The 26,091-nt window shown below is 42.1% G+C and overlaps 1 protein-coding gene and 1 non-coding gene across 2 annotated transcripts in view; both read right to left on the bottom strand.

The window, feature by feature from the left end:
- The window catches only part of PAK5 (p21 (RAC1) activated kinase 5), a 112,920-nt gene extending 89,494 nt beyond the window's left edge, over positions 1-23,426 (bottom strand). Inside the window, exon 1 of the mRNA XM_068987592.1 lies at positions 23,223-23,426. Coding sequence (XP_068843693.1) covers positions 23,223-23,426 — 204 coding nt within the window. The remainder of the gene's footprint in view (positions 1-23,222) is intronic.
- On the bottom strand, positions 4,307-4,378 carry TRNAW-CCA (transfer RNA tryptophan (anticodon CCA)). Its single transcript has one exon. It is a non-coding gene; the product is annotated as a tRNA-Trp (tRNA).
- Positions 23,427-26,091: the final 2,665 nt, after the last annotated feature.

Here is a 26,091-nt window from a genome sequence, read left to right on the forward strand (position 1 = left end):
TTTGTGTACTACTTGTTTTTATCCACATTGCAGGTGGATTCTTTACAGTCTGAGCCACCAGCAAGCCCACTATTTGTTAGGACATAAATACTTAAGCTGTTTGGATTGAACTATGTATTTAATAAATAAATGATTAATGATTGCTTTTTGCCTAAGGGCACTGTGACAAAATTACTGAGATGCTAGAGTCACTGGTGCTGTAAACCAAGAAAGTTTGCGAACTGCTGCATTAGGTGAAAAAAATAAAATAAAAGCTGCATAATCACTGCACTCAATAAAGGACAGAAATGGTATGGACCTAATAGAAGCAGAAGATATTAAGAAGAGGTGGCAAGAATACACAGAAGAACTGTACAAAAAGATCTTCACAACCCAGATAATCATGATGGTGTGATCACTCACCTAGAGCCAGACATCCTGGAATGTGAAGTCAAGTGGGCCTTAGGAAGCATCACTACGAACAAAGCTAGTGGAGGTGATGGAATCTGAGCTATTTCAAATCCTAAAAGATGATGCTGTGAAAGTGTTGCACTCAATATGCCAGTATATTTGGAAAACTCAGCAGTGGCTACAGGACTGGAAAAAGGCCAGTTTTCATTCCAATCCCAAAGAAAGGCAATGCCAAAGAATGCTCGAACTACTGCACAATTGCACTCATCTCACACACTAGTAAAGAAATGCTAAAGATTCTCCAAGCCAGAATTCAGCAATACATGAACCATGAACTTCCAGATGTTCAAGGTGGTTTTAGAAAAGGCAGAGGAACCAGAAATCCAATTGCCAACATCCACTGGATCATCAAAAAAGCAAGAGAGTTCCAGAAAAACATTTATTTCTGCTTTATTGACTATGTCAAAGTCTTTGAGTGTGTGGATCACAATAAACTATGGAAAATTCTGAACGAGATGGGCATACCAGACTACCTCACCTGCCTCTTGAGAAAGCTGAATGCAGGTCAGGAAGCAACAGTTAGAACTTGACCTGGAACAACAGACTGGTTCCAAATAGGAAAAGGAGTACATCAAGGCTGTATATTGTCACCCTGCTTATTTAACTTATATCGAGAGTACATAATGAGAAATGTTGGGCTGGAGGAAGCACAAGCTGGAATCAAGATTGCTTGGAGAAATACCAATAACCTCAGATATGCAGATGACATCACCCTTATGGCAGAAAGTGAAGAAGAACTAAAGAGCCTCTTGATGAAAGTGAAAGATGTCGGGAGCCGTGTTAGGCATTACTGACAAAATGGAGGCATGGTCCCCAGTCCCCTCTCATTTAGCAGGCACGGATCCTGGGATGAAGGAGTTAGGCCTTGTAATTCTGACTTGTCTTTTCCTCTCCTCAGCTGAGTTGACTGAAAAGGAATATTAAGGTGCTTATTGCTCTTGAGAGGAGCATGAGAAGGCACAAAGCCTTCTGCAGCATTGCTCAGAAAATAATTCATAAAGTTAATCACTGACATTTGTTCAAGGACTTTTACAAAAGAGTGTTCCCGGATGAGCACATAGGCTGTAACTTGAGGCCATGGGAGGGACTGGTATCTGAAGCCTATTTGTGAGGAGAATGTTTATGGTAAAGGAGTTTACTGAATTTAGGGTTTGCTGCTGCTAAGTCACTTCAGTCGTGTCCGACTCTGCGTGACCCCATAGACGGTAGCCCACCAGGCTCCCCCATCCCTGGGATTCTCCAGACAAGAACACTGGAGTGGGTTGCCATTTCCTTCTCCAATGCATGAAAGTGAAAAGTGAAAGTGAAGTCACTCAGTCGTGTCCCACTCTTAGCGACCCCATGGACTGTGTAGACCACCAGGATCCTCCATCCATGGGATTTTCCAGGCAAGAGTACTGGAGTGGGTTGCCATTGCCTTCTCCAGAATTTAGGGTTTAGAAATAATTAAATAGTTAGAAGTTAAAGATTTCAGGAATGTTGTAAAGTTAGCATATTTTACTATCGCTTATAGAAGTTAGGAATTTTTAGAGACACTATAGCTAGAAGCCTTTTTAAGAGATAGTGAGCTCAGGATGTAACGGGCAAACAGGAGTTAGGAAAATAAGTGGTAAACTGAGGAATGTAGCATGAGTTACAATGTAATCACAAGTTAACTATAGGACACATTAGAAAAGGTAGATAATAGATGATAAGGCTGATTCCGAGAGAATCACTGAAGCAGGAACTCTGTTTGAAGAGCAACAATGATTTATGGAGATAATAAATCTGGGAGAGGGGGATTTGAAAATGTCAAACCTCTGGCCTAATATTTTTGTAAAGGTATAAAAGAGAATCTTAACCTTGGAATAAACAGGCAGTCCATAGAAAAATGAGAGGCTGTCTCATTCGCTGACACCGTTCAACTCTTCAGGTTGAATCCCTGGCTGCTGGAGTTGGACTCTGGCAGAAAGAGAAGAGTGAAAAAGTTGGCTTAAAGCTCAACATTCAGAAAACTAAGATCATGGCATCTGGTCCGATCACTTCATGGCAAATAGATGGGGAAACAGTGGCTGACTTTATTTTATTGGTCTCCTAAATCACTGCAGATGGTGATTGCAGCCATGAAATTAAAAGAGGCTTTCTCCTTGGAAGGAAAGTTATGACTAACCTAGACAGCATATTAAAAAGCAGAGACATTACTTTGTCAACAAAGGTCCGTCTAGTCAAGGCTATGGTTTTTCCAGTAATCACATATGGATGTGAGAGTTGGACTGTAAAGAAAGCTGAGTGCTGAAGAATTGATGCTTTTGAACTGTGGTGTTGGAGAAGACTCTTGAGAGTCCCTTGGATTGCAAGGAGATCCAACCAGTCCATCCTAAAGGAGATTAGTCCTGGGTGTTCAGTGGAAGGACTGATGTTGAAGCTGAAACTTCAATATTTTGGCCACCTGATGCAAAGAGCTGACTCATTGGAAAAGACCCTGATGCTGGGAAAGATTGAGGGCAGGAGGAGAAGGGGACGACAGAGGATGAGATGGTTGGATGGCATCACCGACACAATGGACATGGGTTTGGGTTAACTCCGGGAGCTGGTGATGGACAGGGAGTCCTGGAGTGGTGCAGTTCATGGGGTCGCAAAGAGTCATACACGACTGAGAGACTGACCTGAACTGAAACACTGCAATCAATCTCGCGTTTCCATGCGTGCCTGTGTGTTTTAAGATAATGGAAGAAAGTACATCAGAATTCAGCAGTGGCAACATGGTAGGACTTTCTTTCTGTAGATTTTTTAATTTACTAATCTACTTGTGATGAGTAAGGATTAACTCTTAACAGGCTGAAAATAATGAAAGGTTATTAAACATTACTTCCCAGGGGATCACATTTGCTCCTTTGAATAAAATAACACCAGAAAGTTTCATTTTTGGAGAAGATTTTATTCCACTCTGCTAACTCCTCCAGCTTCCTGCTCCATACATACAGGATCTGGTTTTAGGACACTGAAGCTTTGGAGAAACCTGTTTTTATGCGTCTCTCTTCTTTTATGCTGTTAAAAAGAAAACCCACCCATTTCCCACCTCTGCAGCCCACAGGAAGTGACTGTGGCTTGGAGTCACTAGCAGATGGGGCCTCGCAGCCTAAAGTTTGACAATCTATCAAAGATGGTGGTGGTGCCGGCTGATGTTACAGATGTTACAGATGCCCTGGGGGACCGTCGCTTCTCCACCTCCTGCTTCCTGTGCAAGGCCCCACAGCATCCTACAGCTCTTAGATGGAAGATGCCATTAGGAGCCTGCCCTGAGGATTGCACATGTGAAAGCACCCCTGAGTGACAGAGATCTGGAGTGTTTTGCTGTTAAAACTGACCAACTCCTGAAAACTCACAGTTTATAAAGCTACTGAGTTATCTGTACAGTTGAAACATACACAGGTAGCCCTTGATTTTTTGATTGTGAGAGAAATCAAACTCAAACTTATTTTTCTCCTACAAACTTTGGTGACCAAAGGGGAAAAGTGGGAGGAGAGGGATAGATTAGGAGTTTGAGATTGATATTTACACACTACTGTGTACAGAGAAGTCAGCAAGGACCGACTGTACAGCACAGGTAGCTCTCCTCAATATTCTGCGATAATCTATACGGGAAAATAATCTGAAAAACATGGATAGATGTATATGAAAAACGGAATAACTTTGCTGTACACCCCAAACTAACAGAACATTGTTCATCAACTATAAGTAAGTAAGTCAGTAAAGTCACTCAGTTGTGTCCGACCCTTTGTGACTCCGTGGACTGCAGCCCACCAGGCTCCTCAGTCCATGGGATTCTCCAGGCAAGAATACTGGAGTGGGGTGCCACTTCCTTCTCCAGGGGATCTTCCCGACCCAGGGATCGAACCTGGGTCTTCTGCATTGGAGGCAGACGCTTTAACCTCTGAGCCACTAGGGAAGCACATCAACCATACTCCAATATAAAATAAAAATAAAATTAAAAATTCAAAAAAGAAAACAATATACAATTTTTTTTTATCCTAAAAAGGCAACTGTCATTACACTTTGTACTTGAGATCATTGGGTTTGTTTCATTTTAAAATTTATTGATCACTAATATTTTCAATGTATTCAACTCTTCAGCCCTCATGCTAATATTTTAAATGCTTTCGACCCTTTGGCGTTATGAGGCAGAAGTAGTATATCTACTTTTAACTGAGGTACACAGAAGGCAAGTAACTTGCACAAGGTCAAGCATCTAGAATGGGCAGAACCAAGATCTGGGGTTTATTTTGGAAAGTCTGGCTCCAGAGGGCTCCTCAGCAAGACGATCTCACCGACTGTTTGTAAATTTATGTTTTTCTCTAAGGTATATCCTTTCCTTGTTGTTGTTCAGTTGCTAAGCTGTGCCTGACTCTTTGCAATTCTATGTAGCTGCCAGGCTCTTCTGTCCATGAGATTTCTCAGGCAATACTGGAGTGGGTTTCCATTTCCTTTTTCAGGGCATCTTCCCAACCCAGGGATCAAATGCATGTCTCCTGCATTGGCAGGAGGATTCTTTACCACTGAGTCAGCTGGGAAGCCCATCCTTTCATTTGATGTTGTTGTTGTTCAGTCACTAAGTTGTGTCTGACTCTTTGTGACCCCATGGACTTTCAGCATGACTAAAAGATTATAATCTTTCAAAATCCACAAATCACACATTCCTTGCATTTTCTAGGAAGTAATTCCACTTTCAAAGATTTCATAACAAAGTGTTTACATAATCTATTGTGTTATATATTCCATTAAGAGTTAGATACACTATTGTAACATTTATTTTATTTTATCTGTATTTATTCTAGTAAGAATTCATGGCAAGTTAGACTATTTTCTACCATATTCCTCAACATCCCTGACTAGAGTGTGTGCCTGTAGAGATGGGGACTGTACATTGTCTTTCTCTAGCACTTCACTGACAAGAACACAGTAGGTCCACAAAAAACATTTGCTGAAGATGTGAAAGCTGATGTTAATGCTGACAGCAGCTGCCTCCTCTGCTGCGCTGTTACAAAATCCACCTCGGAGGCCCCCTGCAGCCACTGCCTGACAGCTGTTCGAGTCTCTACCTGAAGGGGTATTCTGGCTGCTGGGGAAGGCTTGGTCACACATGGGGAGGCTAGATTTTGCCAGGAATTGACTCTTGTGAGCCAGAGAAGGCAATGGCAACCCACTCCAGTGTTCTTGCCTGGAGAATCCCAGGGACAGAGGAGCCTGGTGGGCTGCCATCTATGGGGTTGCACAGTTGGACACGACTGAAGCGACTTAGCAGAGCAGTAGACTCTTGTGAGCAGCTTGTAACCAGGGAGTGGATGGAGTTGGTGGACAGACGGCCCAGCTTCCCTGCACCGTGGAGGCACACTTTTAGCTGTGTCCTGCGAAGTCACTTCCCTGGCAGGCAGCCCCAGGGGGTCTGAACCCCAGTTGCCCACAAGCAACTGGTGTCTTCACTAACACACCTTCTCTTGGATTCTCTCTTGTACTATTGGAAGCTGGAAAGTTTATGATAATTTATTACATAGCAATAGAAGATGAGTATGAATTCTGGTGCCTGGAAGTTGGGTGCTGCTGTAACAAATACCTAAAACCTGAGTGTTTGCTAGGGCTGCCATAATAAGGTACCATAGGCTGGTGGCTTAACCAACAGACATTTATTTCCCACAGTTCTGGAAGCTGGAAGTCTGAGATCCAGGAATATGCAGGGTTGCTTCTTCTCAGGCTGCTGACCTTGGCTTGCAAATGGACTTTCCTGTGTGCACTTAGGCATCTGTGGCATCTCTTCCCTCTCTTTGTAAGGACACTAGTTCTATCTGATTAGGATGCATCCTGACAACCTCATTTAATCTTGACTACCTCCCTGAAAGATCCTATTACCAAATAAAATCACACTGGGGGTAGGGGCTTCAGCATGTGGCTTTTGGAGGGGATTCACGACTGAGCGACTTCACTTTTACTTTTCACTTTCATGCACTGGAGAAGGAAATGGCAACCCACTCCAGTGTTCTTGCCTGGAGAATCCCAGGGACGGGGGAGCCTGGTGGGCTGCTGTCTCTGGGGTCGCACAGAATCAGACATGACTGAGGTGACTTAGCAGTAGCAATCCATAACAACACAGGGATTTTGCAACCAGAAGTGGGTGGAGGCTGGAGGGATGTTGAGGAATACGGTAGAAAATAGTCTAACTTGCCATGAATTCTTACTAGAATCTGGACTTGGACAAGGTGGATGGTGAGGGCACAGAAACAAATGAGGAACAATTCAGTTCAGTCGCTCAGTCGTGTCCGAATCTTTGCAGCCCCATGGACTGCAGCATGCCAGGCTTTCCTGTCTATCACCAACTCCTAGATCTTGCTCAAAGTCAAGTCCGAGTTGGAGATGCAATCCAACCATCTCATCCTCTGGCTTCCCCTTCTCTTCCTTCCCTCAATCTTTCCCAGCACCAGGGTCTTTTCAAATGAGTCAGTTTTTTGCATCAGGTGGCCAAAATATTGGAGCTTCAGCTTCAGCATCAGTCCTTCCAATGAATATTCAGGACTGATTTCCTTTAGGATGGACTGGTTGGATGTCCTTTTAGTCCAAGGGACCCTCAAAAATCTTCAGCACCACAGTTCAAAAGGATTAATTCTTCGGCACTCAGCTTTCTTTATGGTCCAGCTCTCACATCCAGGCATGACTACTGGAGAAACCATCGCTTTGACCAAACGGACATTTGTCAGCAAAGTAATGTCTCTTCTTTTAAATATGTTGTCTAGGTTTGTCATAGCTTTTCTTCCAAGAAGTCAGTGTCTTTTAATTTCATGGCTGCAGTCACCATCTGTGGTGATTTTGGACCCAAAAAATAAAGTCAGCCACTGTTTCCCCATCTATCTGCCATGAAGTGATGGGACTGGATGCTATGATCTTCGTTTTTTGAATGTTGAGCTTTAAGCCAGCTTTTTCACTCTCCTCTTTCACTTTCATCAAGAGGCTTTTTAGTTCCTCTTCACTGTCTGCCATAAGGGTGGTGTCATCTGCATATCTGAAGTTATTGATATTTCTCCCAGCAATCATGATTCCAGCTTGTGCTTCATCCAGCCCAGTGTTTCTCATGATGTACTCTGCATATAGGTTAAATAAACAGGGTGACAATATACAGCCTTGATGTACTCCTTTTCTAATTTGGAACCAGTCTGTTGTTCCATGTCTGGTTTTTACTGTTTCTTTTTGACCTGAATACATATTTCTCAGAAGAAGGTCAGGTAGTCTGGTATTCCAAAATTCTTGAAGAATTTTCCACAGATTGTTGTTCCACACAGTCAAAGGCTTTGGCATAGTCAATAAAGCAGAAGTAGATGTTTTTCTGGAATTCTCTTGCTTTTTTGATGATTCAGTGGATGTTGGCAATTTGATCTCTGGTTCCTCTCTGCTTTGTCTAAATCCAGCTTGAGTATCTGGAAGTTCATGGTTCATGTACTGTTGAAGCCTGACTTGGAGAATTTTGAGCATTACTTTGCTAGTGTGAGAGATGAATGCAATTGTGCAGTAGTTTGAACATTCTTGGGCATTGCCTTTCTTTGGGATTGGAGTGAAAACTGACCTTTTCCAGTCCTGTGGCCACTGCTGAGTTTTCCAAATTTGCTGGCATATTTCCTGCAGCACTTTAACAGCATCATCTTTTAGGATTTAAAATAGCTCAGCTAGAATTCCATCACCTCCAGAGGAACATGTTATTGGAAATTGGATGAAGGGAATTCTTGCTGTTTTACTGGTGGAAAGTTTGGAAAAAATGTCTTTTGGAGTTATGTGGAAAGCAGAAACTATGTGATAAATTTCATGATGTATCTAAAGAGATTTTCAAGGCAAGTGTGGTAAGTGCTGCCTGGTTTCTTCTTTCTGCTTATGGTAAAATGCAAGAGGAGAGAGATGCATTGAAGGAAGAACTTTCTTTAAAAAAAGGGAAAAAGAATTTCATGACTTAAAAGATTCTGAGCCTCTCTAGATGGCCAAGGTGAGAAAAGTTGTACCAGCAACACTTAGCTACAAATCAGAAAGATGCAGTCATGCAGAAGGCCTTCTGAGGAAATTAAAGGTGTGCCCCACAGATTTTCTCAGTCAAATGACAGAACTTCTAGAAAACGTAAAGGCAGCGTCCCTCAGTCATTTCAGGAGAGGCTGAGGTATAGGATGGTTTATCATAACAATATCTGTGGATATAGCTTTATATATATGCCCAATGGAGGCAACCACAATGACAACCACACAAGGTCTACAATTCAAAAATTGTTTCAATAGAAACACTGCTGGGACTTTCCTGGTGGTCCAGTGGTTAAGACTTTGTTTTCCAATGCAGGAGACAGGGGTTCTATTCCTGGTCTAGGAGCTAAGATCTTGTATGCCTCATGGCCAAAAATCCAAATATAAAACAGAAGCATATTGTAACAAATTCAATCAAGACTTTAAAAATGGTCCACATTTAAAAACAAAAATAAAAAAACAACCCTGGCAGCTTGAACTGCAAGAGACTGAGATATTATGATAGGAGGCTTTCAGAGAAATGCGAATAATCATAACATAACCATCACTTCATAATTGTGTTATGATAAATATATGACTCCAAGCAGGTAGCTTGCACTCTCCTGCTGGCTTTGAAGAAGGAAAGTGCCAGAGCAGTTTCTTTGAAAGTACACTTTCAGAGGCCCCAGTAGGAAACAGGCTGATAAAACTCTCAACTGCAAATACGGGTTACTTTTCATGGGAAAAGAGGGCCGAATCAAGACTCTGAGAGAGCGGGGCCTGAGCCACAGAGGAGTATTCCCAAGTTTGAAACCTAATCAAGGAACTCCCACCATCTACCAGGCTGGATTTCTCAGCAGTATTGGACTAGGGACTCCTTTTAACCTTCTGTTTCTCCTGTTTTGAACCCAAATGGCTATGGTGATTATCCTATGCCTGGTCCACAAGCAAGTGTTGGGAGGGCTGGGGGCACACAGTTCGTCTCTGTAGGTTCACAGCTGCACAGACGGAGTGGAGCTGTGCCCTCGCAGCTGTGCCTAATAGATAGCCCCCAAGAGCTCTGTTTATTTAACTTGAGATGATGCTCTAACAGGATGAGATGGGAACCCCTGGGCTGGAGTAAACACATTCTGCAGCAGGAGGGACAGTGAGGATCAGAGTGGACAGGCCTTCAAGTGGCTCCTCAGTGCCTCTGGCCTCCTGGTGCTCATGGCTCTGTGTGGTCCGCTCGCCATGAGCCTTGGCAGGACCTGTGCCTTGCTTCTAACCAACTGAACTTGACAGAGGTGATAGGATGTCGTGTTCACACTTCTGTGTTATGTTATATAGCAAAGGTCATGGGATGTCACCCATCCCATGGTTATGTTACATGATTTGGCAACCATGATGGGGCATTACTTCATGACTGAAAGTGAAAGTCACTCAGTTGTGTCTGACTCTTTGCAACCCCATGGTCTATACAGTCCATGGAATTCTCCAGGCCAGAATACTGGAGTGGGTAGCCTTTCCCTTCTCTAAGGGATCTTCCCAACCCTGGGACTGAACCCAGGTCTCCCACATTGCAGGTGGATTCTTTATCAACTGAGCCACAAGGGAAGCCCAAGAATACTGGAGTGGATAGCCTATGCCTTCTCCAGCGGATCTTCCTGACCCAGGAATCGAACTGGGGTCTTCTGCATTGCAGGTGGATTCTTCACCAACTGAGCTATCAGGGTCATGTTTATGTAATGCCAAATACAGAAACCCTAAGTAGGTAGCTCCCACTCTCCTGCTGGCTATGATGAAGCAAACCACCATGAGCTCTACAGAAGCAAGGAGGTGAGTTCTGCCAACAACCTAAATGAGCTTGGATGTGGATTCTTCCCCAGTCAAGCTTCTGGATAACCATGAAACTCAACTGATCTCCGACTGTAGTCCTGTGAGAGATTGAGCACAGAACACTGATTCCATATTTACAGAAATTTTGAGATAATAAATGTGTGTTCTTGTGAGCCATGGCATGTGTGGTAACTTATTATAGAGCAACAGAAACCTAATACAAAGATTCTCAATAGGCAATGCATTGTGTGAGTGCAGCAAACTTAGACTAGCGCCCTCCTGGGTTTAGCATTTGCATCGCAATTTTCACCTTATAGGTGAAAGTGAAAGGCACTCAGTTGTGTCCAGCTCTTTGCAACCCCATGGACTCCATGGAATTCTCTAGGCCAGAATACTGGAGTGGGTAGCCTTTCCCTTCTCCAGGGGATCTTCCAAACTCAGGAATCGAACCCAGGTCTCCTGCATTGCAGGTGGATCCTTTATCAGCTGAGCCACAGGGGAAGCCCAAGAATACTGCAGTGGGTAGCCTATCCCATTTCTAGCAGATCTTCCCGACTCAGGAATCAAACTGGGATCTCCTGTATTGCAGGCAGATTCTTTACCAACTGAGCTATCAGGGAAGCCCTATAGGTAACAATAGTAGCATCCAATCAGGTGGATGGTGATGTGTGGCTTCGAAATGATCAAAGAATTGATTAACTGCTCTAGTTCTAATTTAGAGTCAACAACATAATGCTCATAGTTAAAATCACATGACAAAATGATAAGGACTGTAGGATTTGACAGTAGCCCCAAGAAACATATAGCTGCCATCTTTGTGCCCCAATTTCTGTGAGATGCTAAATCAAGATAAAATTAAATCTTTCAAGTTCTGAGTATGTGTGGGAGTCACAGGGAGTCCATGCTTTTTCCTCTGGATTTAGAAGGACTATTTTCAGTTAGGTCACCCCTGCCAGGAGAGAAGAGTTGGGGCAAATAAGGCATCTCTGAAAACAGAGTCTCTGAATATAGAGTTTCTCAGCTATCAAAGCACAGCCATTCTCCCTGGGCGAGTTCAGCTGTCAGGAGTTCAGAGCAGGCCACTCCACGGGGAAGCCACACAAATCTGGAGGCATGCCTGTGATCTGAGTGCTCGCTGTTTGACCTCTGATGTGATCAGCTCGGGGGGCAGGGAGGCCACCGTGGACAGAGGAGGGGCAAGAGCCTTTGAAGGCTTACTCACTTGCTCCTTGGTGCTTGATTCTGTCACCGTGTGGGATCTGTCCATCTTCTCCTTGGAATGACAGCTGGGGACAGAGTCACTACAGGAATGCTGGGAGAGGGATTTTCTCGGAAATAGACCTAACTATCAAATGGTCATAAGTTACTTCCCAGTACAAACGATGACTGACAATTGCTTTAAAATTGTACATCCTATTTATGTTTACCTTCAGGGTGACTACAGATACCGAACTCTTGAGAGGGAGAGTCTGAGAGCATTTGTTCATGAGGCCTTAGTGGTCCAATTTTCACTGGAAGCCTAGGATCTTCTGTGTTCTAGCATCATGGAACACGAACATCAGGCTGTTCTCTACTTGTTCTCTGAGCTGAAGTTGTGAGATCCAGTCATTTGTGATACAGAAATGTCACGTGGATGTTCAGTGTTGGCCAGAGAACCCAGAGGAGGTGTTTGTTTAATGCCCAGCTCGCCTCAGAATAAAAGAAGGGGTGAGTACCGGCAGGGCTCACTCTCCTGAGATAATTCCTTCTGCCCTGAAAATATCAGTTTTTGCTTTTTGGAGTAACATCTAGGCCATAGGTGCTGAAGGCTGCTCCAACTGTGAAAGGAAATGTCAAGGTAGCTTAGGTGAAGCACTGCTCTAAAAGAGGAAAGATGGTGACAATAAGCAGAGGGGGTCAATTTTTACTTTTTTTTTTTTTTTGACTTTCAAAGGTGGCTGTGTGGGTGGTGGGGAGTGGAGGTGGGGTGGGGAGTGGTGGGTGGGTGTGGGGCATGCCTCACTTACACAACAGAAAACGCTTTTCAGAAGTTTCCAGATTTGGTTGGATCATAGAAATGAAGACGGACAATAAACCTGATTTTGGCTTTGGCCTTACCCACTACTCTGGGACTGAGCTCACTTGCCCCAATCTCCTGAATTTAGGTAAGGGAGAGAATGGGGCAGGTGTAACGTTTTCTTTCCACAGTCTCTGGTGCTGGGAAGGTTGAGAAGGCACAGTGAAAATGGAAGGAGGTTCCAGAAAGTCATGGGCACCAAGAGAGCTGTGAGACTCCAAGTCTGTTGTCCTCACTGGTTTTAAAAGTGCAGAAATGCTTGGGGCTGGTGCACTGGGATGACCCAGAGGGATGGGATGGGGAGAGAGGTGGGAGGGGGCTCAGGATGGGAAACACATGTACACCCATGGTGGATTCATGTTGATGTATGGCAAAACCAATACAATATTGTAAAGTAATTAGCCTCCAATTAGGATAAATAAATTTATATTAAAAAAAAGTGCAGAAATACTAAAACTTTAGTGAAGGTTAATCACCTGTTCTGCCAGTGAAAGTCTGGGTTCTAATCAACCTAATAGACACTGCTATGGGTGTTTTTTTTTTTTTTTTAATTGGATTTGTAAATTTTTGTGACTTGTTTTCTTTTTTAAATTTATTTATGTATTTCCGTGGGTGTAGCATGCAGGATCTTTGCTGCGTCACACAGAATCTTTTGTTGCAGCACACAGATGAGCTGTGGCCTGTGGCGTCCAGCATATGTGGGCTTTGGTAACTGTGGGACATGGGAGCTTAGTTGCTCCCCAACACATGGGAGCTTAATTCCCCTACCAGGGATTGAACCCGCACCCCCATACTGCAAGGCAGATTCTTAACTGCTGGACCTCCAGGAAAGCCCCTGCTGTAGGTGTTTTTTTAAAAAAAAAAACAAAACTTTTTTTTTAATTTTTATTTTTACTTTATTTTACAATACTGTATTGGTTTTGCCATACATTGACATGAATCCACCACGGGTGTACATGCGGTCCCAAACATGAACCCCCCTCCCACCTCCCTCCCCATAACATCCCTCTGGGTCATCCCCATGCACCAGCCCCAAGCATCCTGTATCCTGCATCAGACATAGACTGGCGATTCGTTTCTTACATGATAGTATACATGTTTCAATGCCATTCTCCCAAATCATCCCACCCTCTCCCTCTCCTACAGAGTCCAAAAGTCCGTTATACATATCTGTGTCTCTTTTGCTGTCTTGCATACAGGGTCATCATTGCCATCTTTCTAAATTCCATATATATGTGTTAGTATACTGTATTGGTGTTTTTCTTTCTGGCTTACTTCACTCTGTATAATTAGCTCCAGTTTCATCCATCTCATTAGAACTGATTCAAATGTATTCTTTTTAATGGCTGAGTAATACTCCATTGTGTATATGTACCACAGCTTTCTTATCCATTCATCTGCTGATGGACATCTAGGTTGTTTCCATGTCCTGGCTATTATAAACAGTGCTGCGATGAACATTGGGGTACATGTGTCTTTTTCTATTCTGGTTTCCTTGGTGTGGATGCCCAGCAGTGGGATTGCTGGGTCATATGGCAGTTCTATTTGCGATTTTTTAAGGAATCTCCTCACTGTTCTCCATAGTGGTTGTACTAGTTTGCATTCCCACCAACAGTGTAGGAGGGTTCCCTTTTCTCCACACCCTCTCCAGCATTTATTGCTTGCAGACTTTTGGATCGCAGCCATTCTGACTGGTGTGAAGTGGTACCTCATTTTGGTTTTGATTTGCATTTCTCTAATAATGAGTAATGTTGAGCATCTTTTCATGTGTTTGTTAGCCATCTGTATGTCTTCTCTGGAGAAATGTCTATTTAATTCTTGGGCCCATTTTTTGATTGGGTCGTTTATTTTTCTGGAATTGAGCTGCAGGAGTTGCTTGTATATTTTTGAGATTAGTTGTTTGTCAGTTGCTTCATTTGCTATTATTTTCTCCCATTCCAAAGGCTGTCTTTTCACCTTAAAGTGATGTTTTTGATGAGAAGTTTTGGCACATATGCAATCTGCCCCCAAAGTTTCATTTATAATTAACTTTTTCTTTTAAAAAAATTAATGATTGCTGCAAGACACACATTACTTCTTCTGTAAGAGGTTTGTACTTTTCTTAAATATCTTTTGATAAGCTCAGAGTCAGAAGGACTTCTTAAATCTTAACTATTCATATTCATTTAATTAACATGCCCTGAAAATCTGCAGGACTGCATATCAAATCAATATTGCCGGCACAGCATAAAATTGAATCTGACCTTTATACGAATAAATATATTTTGCAATAGAACAATTTCTTGATCTGAGACCTGTGTCCTTCATGGACAGGAATTTAACCAATGGCCTGACTGTGGCTCACAAAGGCCCCACCATCCAGTGTCTGAATGGACTTCCCCACCCCTTCCCTGCCCACTTTTTCCCAGCTCCCCCGGCCCCAGGCTACTTCCCCATGCCTGTTCCCACTCCCAGGGTCTTTGCACATGTTCTTCCTTCCTCCTCTGAATTCCTCCCCCTCCTAGGTCTTCTTCCTGGTTCCCTTGTCACCTTCTTGAAGACTCTCCTCAAGGGCTCTGCATGGCTTCACCCTCAGATACTTTATATTATGATGATACTTTCTTTTCTTCATCATATTTATTGCTACATAGGTGTGCTGTTTGTTTATTTAGATCATTGTCGTCTTTCTGTGAGATTACAGCTCCTCAGGACAGGGACCTAGCACTTATGGACATCCCACTCACCTAGAGTGAGGCTCCAGTAAATACTTGTCGAATGAATGGGTGAAATTAATGTAAATTTTCTGCATCCTGGGGGTTTTAAAGATACAGATCTCAGAATTGACTCTGAGGTAACAAACAAGTTTTGACTGGGTAAATAGGAGGACATAAACTCTGAGGCAAATTCTTTATCACCAGGGAAGTCCTGAGATGGTATCTTTCAGATTTGGTAGGACTCTGTAACCCTAAGAAGGTTTAAAAATAAGTACTGCAGCATGAGCCAAGAAATTATAAAATGTCTATTGAAATAATGAAGAAAGGAAGAATAACCAAATTATTAATATTTTTGTAATAACCAAAGTATTAATATTTTAGTAAGAGGTTAAGTGTTGGTGAAACAACGTATTTTATAGCCATTATGACAATTATGATATTTGATGTGTCTTTACTGTTTTTCTTTGAATACATTTACTTTCCTGTGTTAATGTTTGAACCATCGAAGAAAACTTAAAATATTTTACCTGTGATGTTCTTGAAATATTTGGGGGCATGTGACTACTTAATACTTAAATGCATAGTTTGATTAATGTTACTAATTTAATATTAGGTACTGGTATTTTTCAAAAATATTACTTAAGAGATCCATAATTTTATCACATTGTTAAACTAAGTACAAATAGTAGAAGGTATTCTCCATACACCAAAGCTCCTTAGACAGTTGGGATCTGGCCACTGAAGCATTGCAAGGGAAATACTAGCACCCTCATTTTATAGACAAGGAAACTCCTGTCTAAAGCAGCAGGCAGGTGACTTATCTAAAGCCACCCAGTTCGTAGTTGGCTGATCTTGGACTTATACACCATGTGCTCACTCCTGGGATCTCCTCTTCCTATTTCTAAATGCTTTTAAAATAAATTTATATTAAAAATAAATAAGTAAATAAAAAGTACCCCCCCCCAAAAAAATAAAATGGGCATTATTTTTATTTTTTTATTGGAGTATAGTTGATTTACAATGTTGTGATATAAAGGCTTTTTTAACATTATTCTTTCTGTGTGTATTAACATTTTAAAATGATTTCTAGGCTATTAAAAAGGGTGATCATTAAGTTCAAGCTTCAGTCCACCTAAAAGAGTGGTTCTTAAAGTGTGTCCTTCACCTATTAGTGGCATCAGCAGCATCTGAGAGTTTGCTAGACAGGCAAACCATCCACCCAGAATGAGTGAATCAGAATCTCCAGGGTGGGGCCAGGAATCTTGGATTTAATAAAATCCTTAGGAGACTCGGCTGAAAGTCCAAGAGAACCACTAGGCAAGAACAAACATGACCATTTAACCGGCCCTTTATATGAAAGTGTTAGCTGCTCAGTCATGCCTGACTCTTAGCGACCGCATGGACTATAGCCCACTAGGCTCCTCTGCCCATGGAATTCTCCAGGCAAGAAAAATGGAGTAGGTTGCCATTTCCTTCTCCAGGGGCTCTTCCTGACCTACAGATTGAACCCAGGTCTCCTGAATTGCAGGCAGATTCTTTATCATCTGAGCCAGCAGCAAGGCACATTCCTAACCACTAGACCATGAAGACCCTTTATATAAAAGTATCTAATTCAGCAGGAATTTTGGTAATGACATGCTTATGACATTCTTGCAAACAAAATAATGTCACATAAGAAAGGAGTTTCTCAAAGTTATTTTCCAAAAGTTTTATGTTTTACAGGGTGCTCCCCACCCCATCCTCACCTTGCTGACATGCCTTTGGCTTCAGTACCTGAAGTTTAACTTTTGACACAATTCTAAGCTAACCTTTGGCTCTTGGTTTCTGAGATTTTGGAAATGTTGGCCGGTGTAAACTTGCACTGCTACATTATGTGGACAAATTCCTTTGCAATGATCTAAATCAAGGTTCTCAAAGCAGGTCCCCACACCAGCAGCATCAGTGTTACCTGAAATCTTTTCAGAATTGCAAATTCTCAGGCTCCATCCTAGCCCTGCTCAATCAGAAACTCTGGGGATAGGCCTGGCAATCGGTGCTTATCAAGCCCTCCAGGTGATTCTGTTGGACTATAGCTTCAGAAATACTGATCTGAAAGAATCTACGTAGAAGAGTATATCCCAGTGATTTTGACATGTGATTTAAATAAGGTTTGGACCAAAGCAGCTGACACAACCCATCAGAGAAGACAGTGTTGGTTGTAATGGTGAAGTTACATTCAAAACCAGCCAGCCTAAAGTTTACAGTTCTGAAGAAATAGTACTTTGCCACAACCTAAGGAACTGTATGCCTCTTCCACTACTGCTTTTATATCGCAATCTCTTTTCTCATTTTCCTTTGTCTATTTTAAAGGACAATTTGACTCCAAATTAGAATTGTCAGTTCTACTTAAAAAAAAACAAACAAAACACCACTTTGCCAAAATGGGCTTTAAACATGTACAACTCTACCTATTCATTACTTTCTATCAATTCATTCATGGCTTCTTATTCCAAAGACTGTTCTGACTTCTGCAATGTATTCTGCATAGTTTATATCTGGTCCTTCTCAGGTCATTTGCAAGATTTCGCCAGAGGAGTCTTGTCTAAAGAAATCATTCAAACTTTGTGGTGCACTCTTGCCCCTTGAACCTATTATTTTCCTAATTTGAGGAGCTGGTACAGTCAGCAGATTCACTATGATACAAAAGTGCTGACAGCACCAACTGCGTTCATAGGGTCTGAAGAAGGAGAAGCTTCATCTAAAGGTGTTTGGTGAGAGTACGAAGGATGGATTTCTTGGGTGTCTTTCAGTTAGGAAGCATTTAATTAACTGGTCTTTCTGGGGAAAATTCAACCTAGACTTCCAGATGTTCAAGCTGGTTTTAGAAAAGGCAGAGGAACCAGAGATCAAATTGCCAACATCCGCTGGATCATCAAAAAGGCAAGAGAGTTCCAGAAAAACATCTATTTCTGCTTTATTGGCTATGCCAAAGCCTTTGACTGTGTGGATCACAACAAACTGTGGACAATTCTGAAAGAGATGGGAATACCAGACCACCTGACCTGCCTCTTGAGAAACCTGTATCCAGGTAAGGAAGCAACAGTTAGAAATAGACATGAAACAACAGACTGGTTCCAAATAGGGAAAGGAGTACATTAAGGCTGTATATTGTCACCCTGCTTATTTAACTTACATGCAGAGAACATCATGAGAAACACTGGGCTGGATGAAGCACAAACTGGAATCAAGATTGCCAGGAGAAATATCAATAAACTCAGATATGCAGATGACACCACCCTTATGGCAGAAAGTGAAGAAGAACTAAAGAGGCTCTTGATGAAAGTGAAAGAGGAGAGTGAAAAAGTTGGCTTAAAGTTCAACATTCAGAAAATGAAGATCATGGCATCTGGTCCCATCACTTCATGGGAAATAGATGGGGAAAAAGTGGAAACAGTGGCTGACCTTATTTTTGGGCTCCAAAATCACTGCAGATGGTGATTGCAGCCATGAAATTAAAAGAGGCTTTCTCCTTGGAAGGAAAGTTGTGACCAACCTAGACAGCATATTAAAAAGCAGAGACATTATTTTACCAACCAAGGTCCATCTAGTCAAGGCTATGATTTTTCCAGTGGTCATGTTTGGATGTGAGAGTTGGACTATAAAGAAAGTTGAGCACCAAAGAATTGATGCTTTTCAACTGTGATGTTGGAAAAAACTCTTAAGAGTCCCTTGGACTGCAAGGACATCCAACCATTCCATTCTAAAGGAGATCAGTCCTGGGTGTTCATTGGAAGGACTGATGTTGAAACTGAAACTCCAATACTTTGGCTAGCTGATGCGAAGAGCTGACTCATTTGAAAAGACCCTGATGCTGGGAAAGATTGAGGGCAGGAGGAGATGGGGATGACAGAGGATGACATCATTTGATGGCATCACCAACTCGATGGACATGAATTTGAGTTGGAAGTTCATGATGGACAGACCATCCCCATGGAAAAGAAATGCAAAAAAGCAAAATGGCTGTCTGGGGAAGCCTTATGAATAGCTGTGAAAAGAAGAGAGGTGAAAAGCAAAGGAGAAAAGGAAAGATATAAGCATCTGAATGCAGAGTTCCAAAGAATAGCAAGAAGAGATAAGAAAGCCTTCTTTAGTGATCATTGCAAAGAAATAGAGGAAAATAACAGTATGGGAAAGACTAGAGATCTCTTCAAGAAAATTAGAGATATTAAGGGAACGTTTCATGCAAAGATGGGTTCGATAAAGGACAGAAGTGGTATGGACCTAACAGAAGCAGAAGACATTAAGAACAGATGGCAAGAATACACAGAAGAACTGTACAAAAAGGATATTAATGACCCGGATAATCACGATGGTGTGATCACTCATCTAGAACCAGATATCTTGGAATGTGAAGTGAAGTGGGCCTTAGAAAGCATCACTATGAACAAAGCTAGTGGAGGTGATGGAATTCCAGTAGAGCTATTTCAAATCCTGAAAGATGATGCTGTCAAAGTGCTGCACTCAATATGCCAGCCAATTTGGAAAATTCAGCAGTGGCCACAGGACTGGAAAAGGTCAGTTTTCATTCCAACTCCAAAGAAAGGCAATGCCAAAGAATGATCCAACTACCACACAATTGCACTCATTTCACACGCTAGTAAAGTAATGCTCAAAATTCTCCAAGCTAGGCTTCAGCAGTACGTGAACTGTGAACTTCCTGATGTTAAAGCTGGTTTTAGAAAAGGCAGAGGAACCAGAGATCCAATTGCCAACATATGCTGGATCATGGAAAAGCAAGAGAGTTCCAGAAAAACATCTATTTCTGCTTTATTGACTATGCCAAAGCCTTTGACTGTGTGGATCACAATAAACTGGGATAAATTCTGAAAGAGATGGAAATACCAGACCACTTAACCTGCCTCTTGAGAATTCTGTATGCAGGTCAGGAAGCAACAGTTAGAACTGGACATGGAACAACAGACAGGTTCCAAATAGTAAAAGGAGTATGTCAAGGCTGTATATTGTCACCCTGCTTATTTAACTTGTATGCAGAGTACATCATGAGAAACGCTGGACTGGAAGAAGCACAAGCTGGAATCAAGATTGCCAGGAGAAATATCAATAAGCTCAGATATGCAGATGACACCACCCTTATGGCAGAAGTGAAGAGGAACTAAAAAGCCTCTTAATGAAAGTAAAAGAGGAGAGTGAAAAAGTTGGCTTAAAGCTCAACATTCACAAAACAAAGATCATGGCATCCAGTCCCATCACTCCATGGGAAATAGATGGAGAAACAGTGGAAACAGTGTCAGACTTTATTTTTTGGGGCTCCAAAATCACTGCAGATGCTGATTGCAGCCATGAAATTAAAAGATGCTCACTCCTTGGAAGAAAAGTTATACCAACCTAGATAGCATATTGAAAAGTGGAGATATTACTTTGCCGACTAAGGTCCGCCTAGTCAAGGCTATGGTTTTTCCAGTAGTCAGGTATGGATGTGAGAGTTGGACTGTGAAGAAGGCTGACTGCTGAAGAATTGATGTTTTTGAACTGTGGTGTTGGAGAAGACTCTTGAGAGTCCCTTGGACTGCAAAGAGATCCATCCAGTCCATTCTGCAGGAGATCAACCCTGGGATTTCTTTGGAAGGAATGATGCTAAAGCTGAAACTCTTTTGGCTGCCTCATGCGAAGAGTTGACTCATTGGAAAAGACTTTGATGTTGGGAGGGATTGGGGGCAGGAGAAGAAGGGGACGACCAAGGATGAGATTGCTGGATGGGATCACTGACTCGATGGACATGAGTCTGAGTGAACTCCGGGAGTTGGTGATAGACAGGGAGGCCTGGCATGCTGTGATTCACGGGGTCGCAAAGAATCGCGACTGAGCGACTGAACTGAACTGAACTGAACTGAACTGAACTGAACTGATGGACAGGGAGGCCTGGCGTGCTGCAGTTCATGGGGTCGCAAAGAGTTGGACATGAATGAGCGACTGAACTGAACTGAACTGACTCTTGTCATTCCTTGTCTGTACTTATTTATTTTTTTCACAGACATTACTGTTTCTGAAATGTGCAGAAATCCAGGACTGGATTCACATTTGAGATTTATTTTCCAGTCATTTCTCTGTTAGCATTTAAATGTCTATAACTGACATTCCCCCATACAGACTGGATTCTCACACATTTGGCATCAAATTTGGGAAGCCTATTATGTGAGTAAGAGAAACATGGGGCTCAGTTAGGTAACTTTGGTCCAATTCTCAGTGGGGCTGATAAATTCTTTCGAAGAAGAAAGGTAGCCAGCTCACCCAGGAGATGGAAGAAATGAGCTAGAAGATTCTCTTATGTCCAACAGCCACTGCACAGGATGCATTATCACTGAGATGGGAGCTTCCTACTTTTCTGCCAGCCAGGACCTGCTAGGACTAGCACAAGTGAAAAGCCATGGTGCAATAGATGTTACTCTAACCTCATCCCATAATAAGCACATTCCACACTCCCTGACAAGAGAGCACACCCTGGCCTTTAGCTAGGATGATACACTAAAACAGCTCCCTTCCAGAATACTCCTCATCAAATGGCAATTTCTTAAAGTTAAGAAAATAGCCCTTGTTTCACTTGGACATTCTCCTTTGCCATGATGATCAATAGCAGACAACTTTTTGGGGCATACTTCATCTTCCTTTTCTGGGTTTTATAAAAACTCGGAATATTGCAAAAAATACTGAAACGATAAAGCAAATTCTTTCCAATCTCGATTTCTTTTTAGATAAGTTCCAGCCTATTATTTAGTCATTAGTGAGGCATTTATCTTTTTTTCCAGAGAAAATCATCTTCAATAGAAGGATCAGTTCAGTTCAGTTCAGTTGCTCAGTCGTGTCTGACCCTTTGGGCTGCAACACTCCAGGCCTCCTTGTCCAGGATACTGCCTAATATTAACAAGTAGAGTTGGTTAACTGGTCAGCTTCTATTAAATGTTGATCAATAACTGTTTAAGATGAGAGGTTCCTTTTTGTCCCTAAAGATTTATCTTCTTGAATATCCACCTCTTTTTTTATATTTCAGCTGGCCTGAAAAGTTTCAAAATCTTATCAGAACATAAAATTTACAAGATGCAAGATTAAAACACTCTGTATCAATCCTTGGGCAGGACAGACGCACATGTTCAGTACTAGAATAAACTGACTAATAAGACATGAATAAATGACAGAATCACAATTCCAAGTTACTCAGTGCAAGTGATCTCTTACAAGCATTTCTTGTAATTTATCAGCTAGGTTCCTTCTTCACACCCTTTAAAAATGCATCCATTGCTGTTTTACATATCATTTAAGCCCAGTGTATTCAATAGGCATGTTAATACAGAATAAGGTATTTACATAGCTCAGATGCCTACTGATATAAGAAGTGAAGACAGAATTTGACCTATTGGATAACATGACGATAAGCTTCAGTGATGTTTAATTCCCATAGGAAGCCTTTGGGCAATGTGATGGCCCAGGGAATTCTTATCATCCTGATGTACAGAAGGAAACTGCAAAGGCTGAGTTTTTGGTAGTCTCTTGACTTATCTGAAATGTTTTGAGTCTGATTTCCACTTTAATGCAATGATCCTGATGAACAGTCCTTTTAAAAATCTACTAGCTATTTGTTTACGGTAAGTTATATCTTATTTTAGGAATCTCATAATTCATTTTTATTTGAAATCTCTCTCTCTTAGACTATGAAGACTATATATGTCTAATTTATAGGTATGTATACACTTATAAATATATTTTATTATGTACAAAATATATATGCATATGCATGTGTGTGTGTATAATACATAAAAATCATTTAGTATAGTTAAAACCTGTTCTTATTAAACTTTATATAAAAGTTTAGACACTCTGAGGGCAAATGCATAACAACACAAGGCTGCCTAATATAATATCTACTCAGAGGTTACTGACATAAACACCATTTAAAGTAGAAATAAACATTTCCTATTTTGTGATTGCATTGTATGAATATGAGTAAAAATGACTCACGTCTGAAAGTTGAGGTTGCTTTTCATGTTCTGCAATTTACAATAAGTGGTGAACATTATAATCACTGAAGAATAACTGTGGATAATATGTGGATATTTAACAACAAATACATGATTTAGGCATTTGAGAGCTCACCCTGCATCAAATGAGGTCACGCTTTTCAAGCCAACTTAAAGAGCAAGTCCTGGCCATACCTTCATGGGCGCCAGCTGGATGGGCGTGATGCAGGAAGGGTCCACCATGGGCTTCGGCCTGTTGGCAGTGTCTGCTAGCAGGCTGTGCCACTGCTGTGGGAGGCCGGTAAATTTCTGTTCCTGTGGATCAAACCCAGTGTGAACCCTGTGTTCAAAGTTGGATGGGCCCGATATTTCAATCTTTTTCTTTTTTTTTCCAAACATGATGCAAAAACCTGAGAAATAAAAACAGAAAAGGGAGCGGTTGATTATCTTGCCAGCCAGAAGACACAGGAAAATCAGTAATTCACTCATCATTTCACTCATCATCAGCTTTTCCACTATTAGCTGCAGACAATGCAAGTTGTACTTTCAGAGTCTGTAGATGAGGCTACTGCTGCTACGTCACTTCAGTCGTGTCCGACTCTGCGACCCCATAGATGGCAGCCCACCAGGCTCCCCCGTCCCTGGGATTCTCAAGGCAAGAACACTGGAATGGGTTGCCATTTCCTTCCCCAATGCATGAAAGTGAAAAGTGAAAGTGAAGTTGCTCAGTCATGTCCGACTCTTAGCGACCCCATGGACTGCAGCCCACCAGGCTCCTCCATCCATGGGATTTTCCAAGCAAGAGTACTGGAGTGGGGTGCCATTGCCTTCTCCGGTAGATGAGGCAACTTCATTCAAAAATTTTGCTTTTTCCTTATACTTGCCACATGGAGTAGGGTTTCCTGACTCGCTGAGTTTGGTCATGTGACTCACTTTAACTAATGGACTGTGGAGGAAGAAAAAGTCCTTCAGTTCAAGGTGGAAAAGTTTTAAGATTTTTTTGATGTGGACAATTTTTATTATCTTTACTGGATTTGTTACAATACTGCTTCTGTGTTATGTTTTGTTTTGTTTTCTTGGCCGTAAGGCGGGTGGGATCAAACCTGCACCCCTTGCACTGGAAGGCAAAGTCTTAGCCACCGGACCACCAGGGAAGTCTCCAGGGTGGAGGTTTTTGAAGGTATTGTGTTTCCACTTCTCTCTTACACTTCTGCCACTTGGCATGCACATCTCTCTAGTGGGCGATGCTCCCTCAGCCAAGATTCTGGAAGGAGAGATGCATGAAGCAGACACAAATCTGACCTCCAGGCTGGAGTCAGACCAACAACTGACTTGTGAGTATGAAATAAATGTTTGTCATGGAGCCATTAAGACCTTGTATTTGTTTGTTATGTGGCGTTACCAAAGCAAAAGGTGACTAGCACACATGGAGAAGCATCTCAAAGTCTGATGTGCACTTAAAATCTAAAACACATGTATGGAAAAATGTGTGTAAACATGAAGAATGGGGTTAATAATTATATTTACCACAAAAATCTTATTAGGATTAAACAAGTAAAAAAGTGTAAAAAGATGTCTGAAAAGCACCTGGCACAAAGTGAGTGCCAAGTGCTACAAGTATGAAACATACCTCTGGACGAATATACCAGAGATTGACTGGTATTGCCTGCAGAGAAGGGAGCCAGGAGGAAGCAGGGAACAATATCTACTTTATATTGGATATTTAGAATTTTATACAACATATTTCACTTGTTTGAAACAATGCAGTTTACCTATTTAAAACCTCCTATGGTTTCCCTGGTGGCTCAGTGACAACCTGTCTGCCAATACAGGAAACACAGGTTCAATCCCTGGGTTGGGAAGAGCCCTGAAGAAGGAAAGGGCAGCCCACTCCAGTATTCTTGCCTGGGAAATCCCATGGACAGCACAGCCTGGTGGGCTACAGGCCATGAATTTCCAAAAGAGTTGGACACGACTTTGCCACTAAACAACAACAAATGACAAAGATACACATAGAAAATATGTAAAATAGTCACGTTATGCTTTACATTTATTGAAAACACGTAAGGTACCCTGGGCTTGAATGCCACTTAGTATTCACTGTGATTGCAGGTGACTGCTTTTCCCTCTCTGAATTTATTGTGAACAGGACAATCACAATCATTTGGGGAATCCCAAGGACCCTGTTGCACCTTTTACAAAACATGGTGCGTTGGCTTCAATGTTACTTTGTGGGGGAAACCTTGTCCCAGCCCTCAGACTTGAGTAGGTGGGTTATACATACATTGCTACAGTCACGTACATAATTTTCTCCATGCTTATTCACTTGCTGTCAGTTAAACAGTGGCATGCTTATTATCTGTCTTCCCTTCTAGAATATAAGATCCATAAGAGCAGGGATGCTGTCCACTTGTTCATTACTGTTGGCCAATGTCTGACACATGGTAGGGGTCAAGAAATATTTGCTGAGAGACTAACATCACCCAGAACAGAACTTTTAGTGAAGAACACCTAGGATCAGAGCTCCACAGATGTTAACATCGTCTTTTTCACTCTCCCTCCCTCCCTTCCCTTCATCCTCCTTTGGAACTTCTGTTGTTGTTTTTTCTTTTAACTGTTTATTCCTGCTCAGCCAGCAGGGGTTTCCGACTTCCTTCTAGTTTTCTAATGCTTCTGTTCTTTCACTGCCTGGTGAGACCTGCTTTCTGGTTGGCTGTCTTTTTGCTGTAATTTCACATGTTGGAAGGGACAAAGGAGCGCGCATTGATCTCTTCTAATAAAGTGAAAGAAAGTGAAGTTGCTCAGTCATGTCCGACTCTTTGTGACCCGTGGACTGTAGCGCACCAAGCTCCTCCATCCATGGGATTCTCCAGGCAAGAATACTGGAGTGGGTTACCATTTCCTTCTCCAGGGGATCTTCCCGACCCAGGGATCGAACCCAGGTCTCCCACATTGCAGGCAGATGCTTTAACCTCTGCGCCACCAAGGGCACTAATACCATTCATGAGGTTCCGATCTCAAGCAACAATCACCTCCCAAAGGCCTCGCTTCCTACTGCCATCAC

The sequence above is a fragment of the Capricornis sumatraensis genome, chromosome 15 (genome assembly GCF_032405125.1).
Source record: "Capricornis sumatraensis isolate serow.1 chromosome 15, serow.2, whole genome shotgun sequence".
Classification (NCBI taxonomy): domain Eukaryota; kingdom Metazoa; phylum Chordata; class Mammalia; order Artiodactyla; family Bovidae; genus Capricornis; species Capricornis sumatraensis.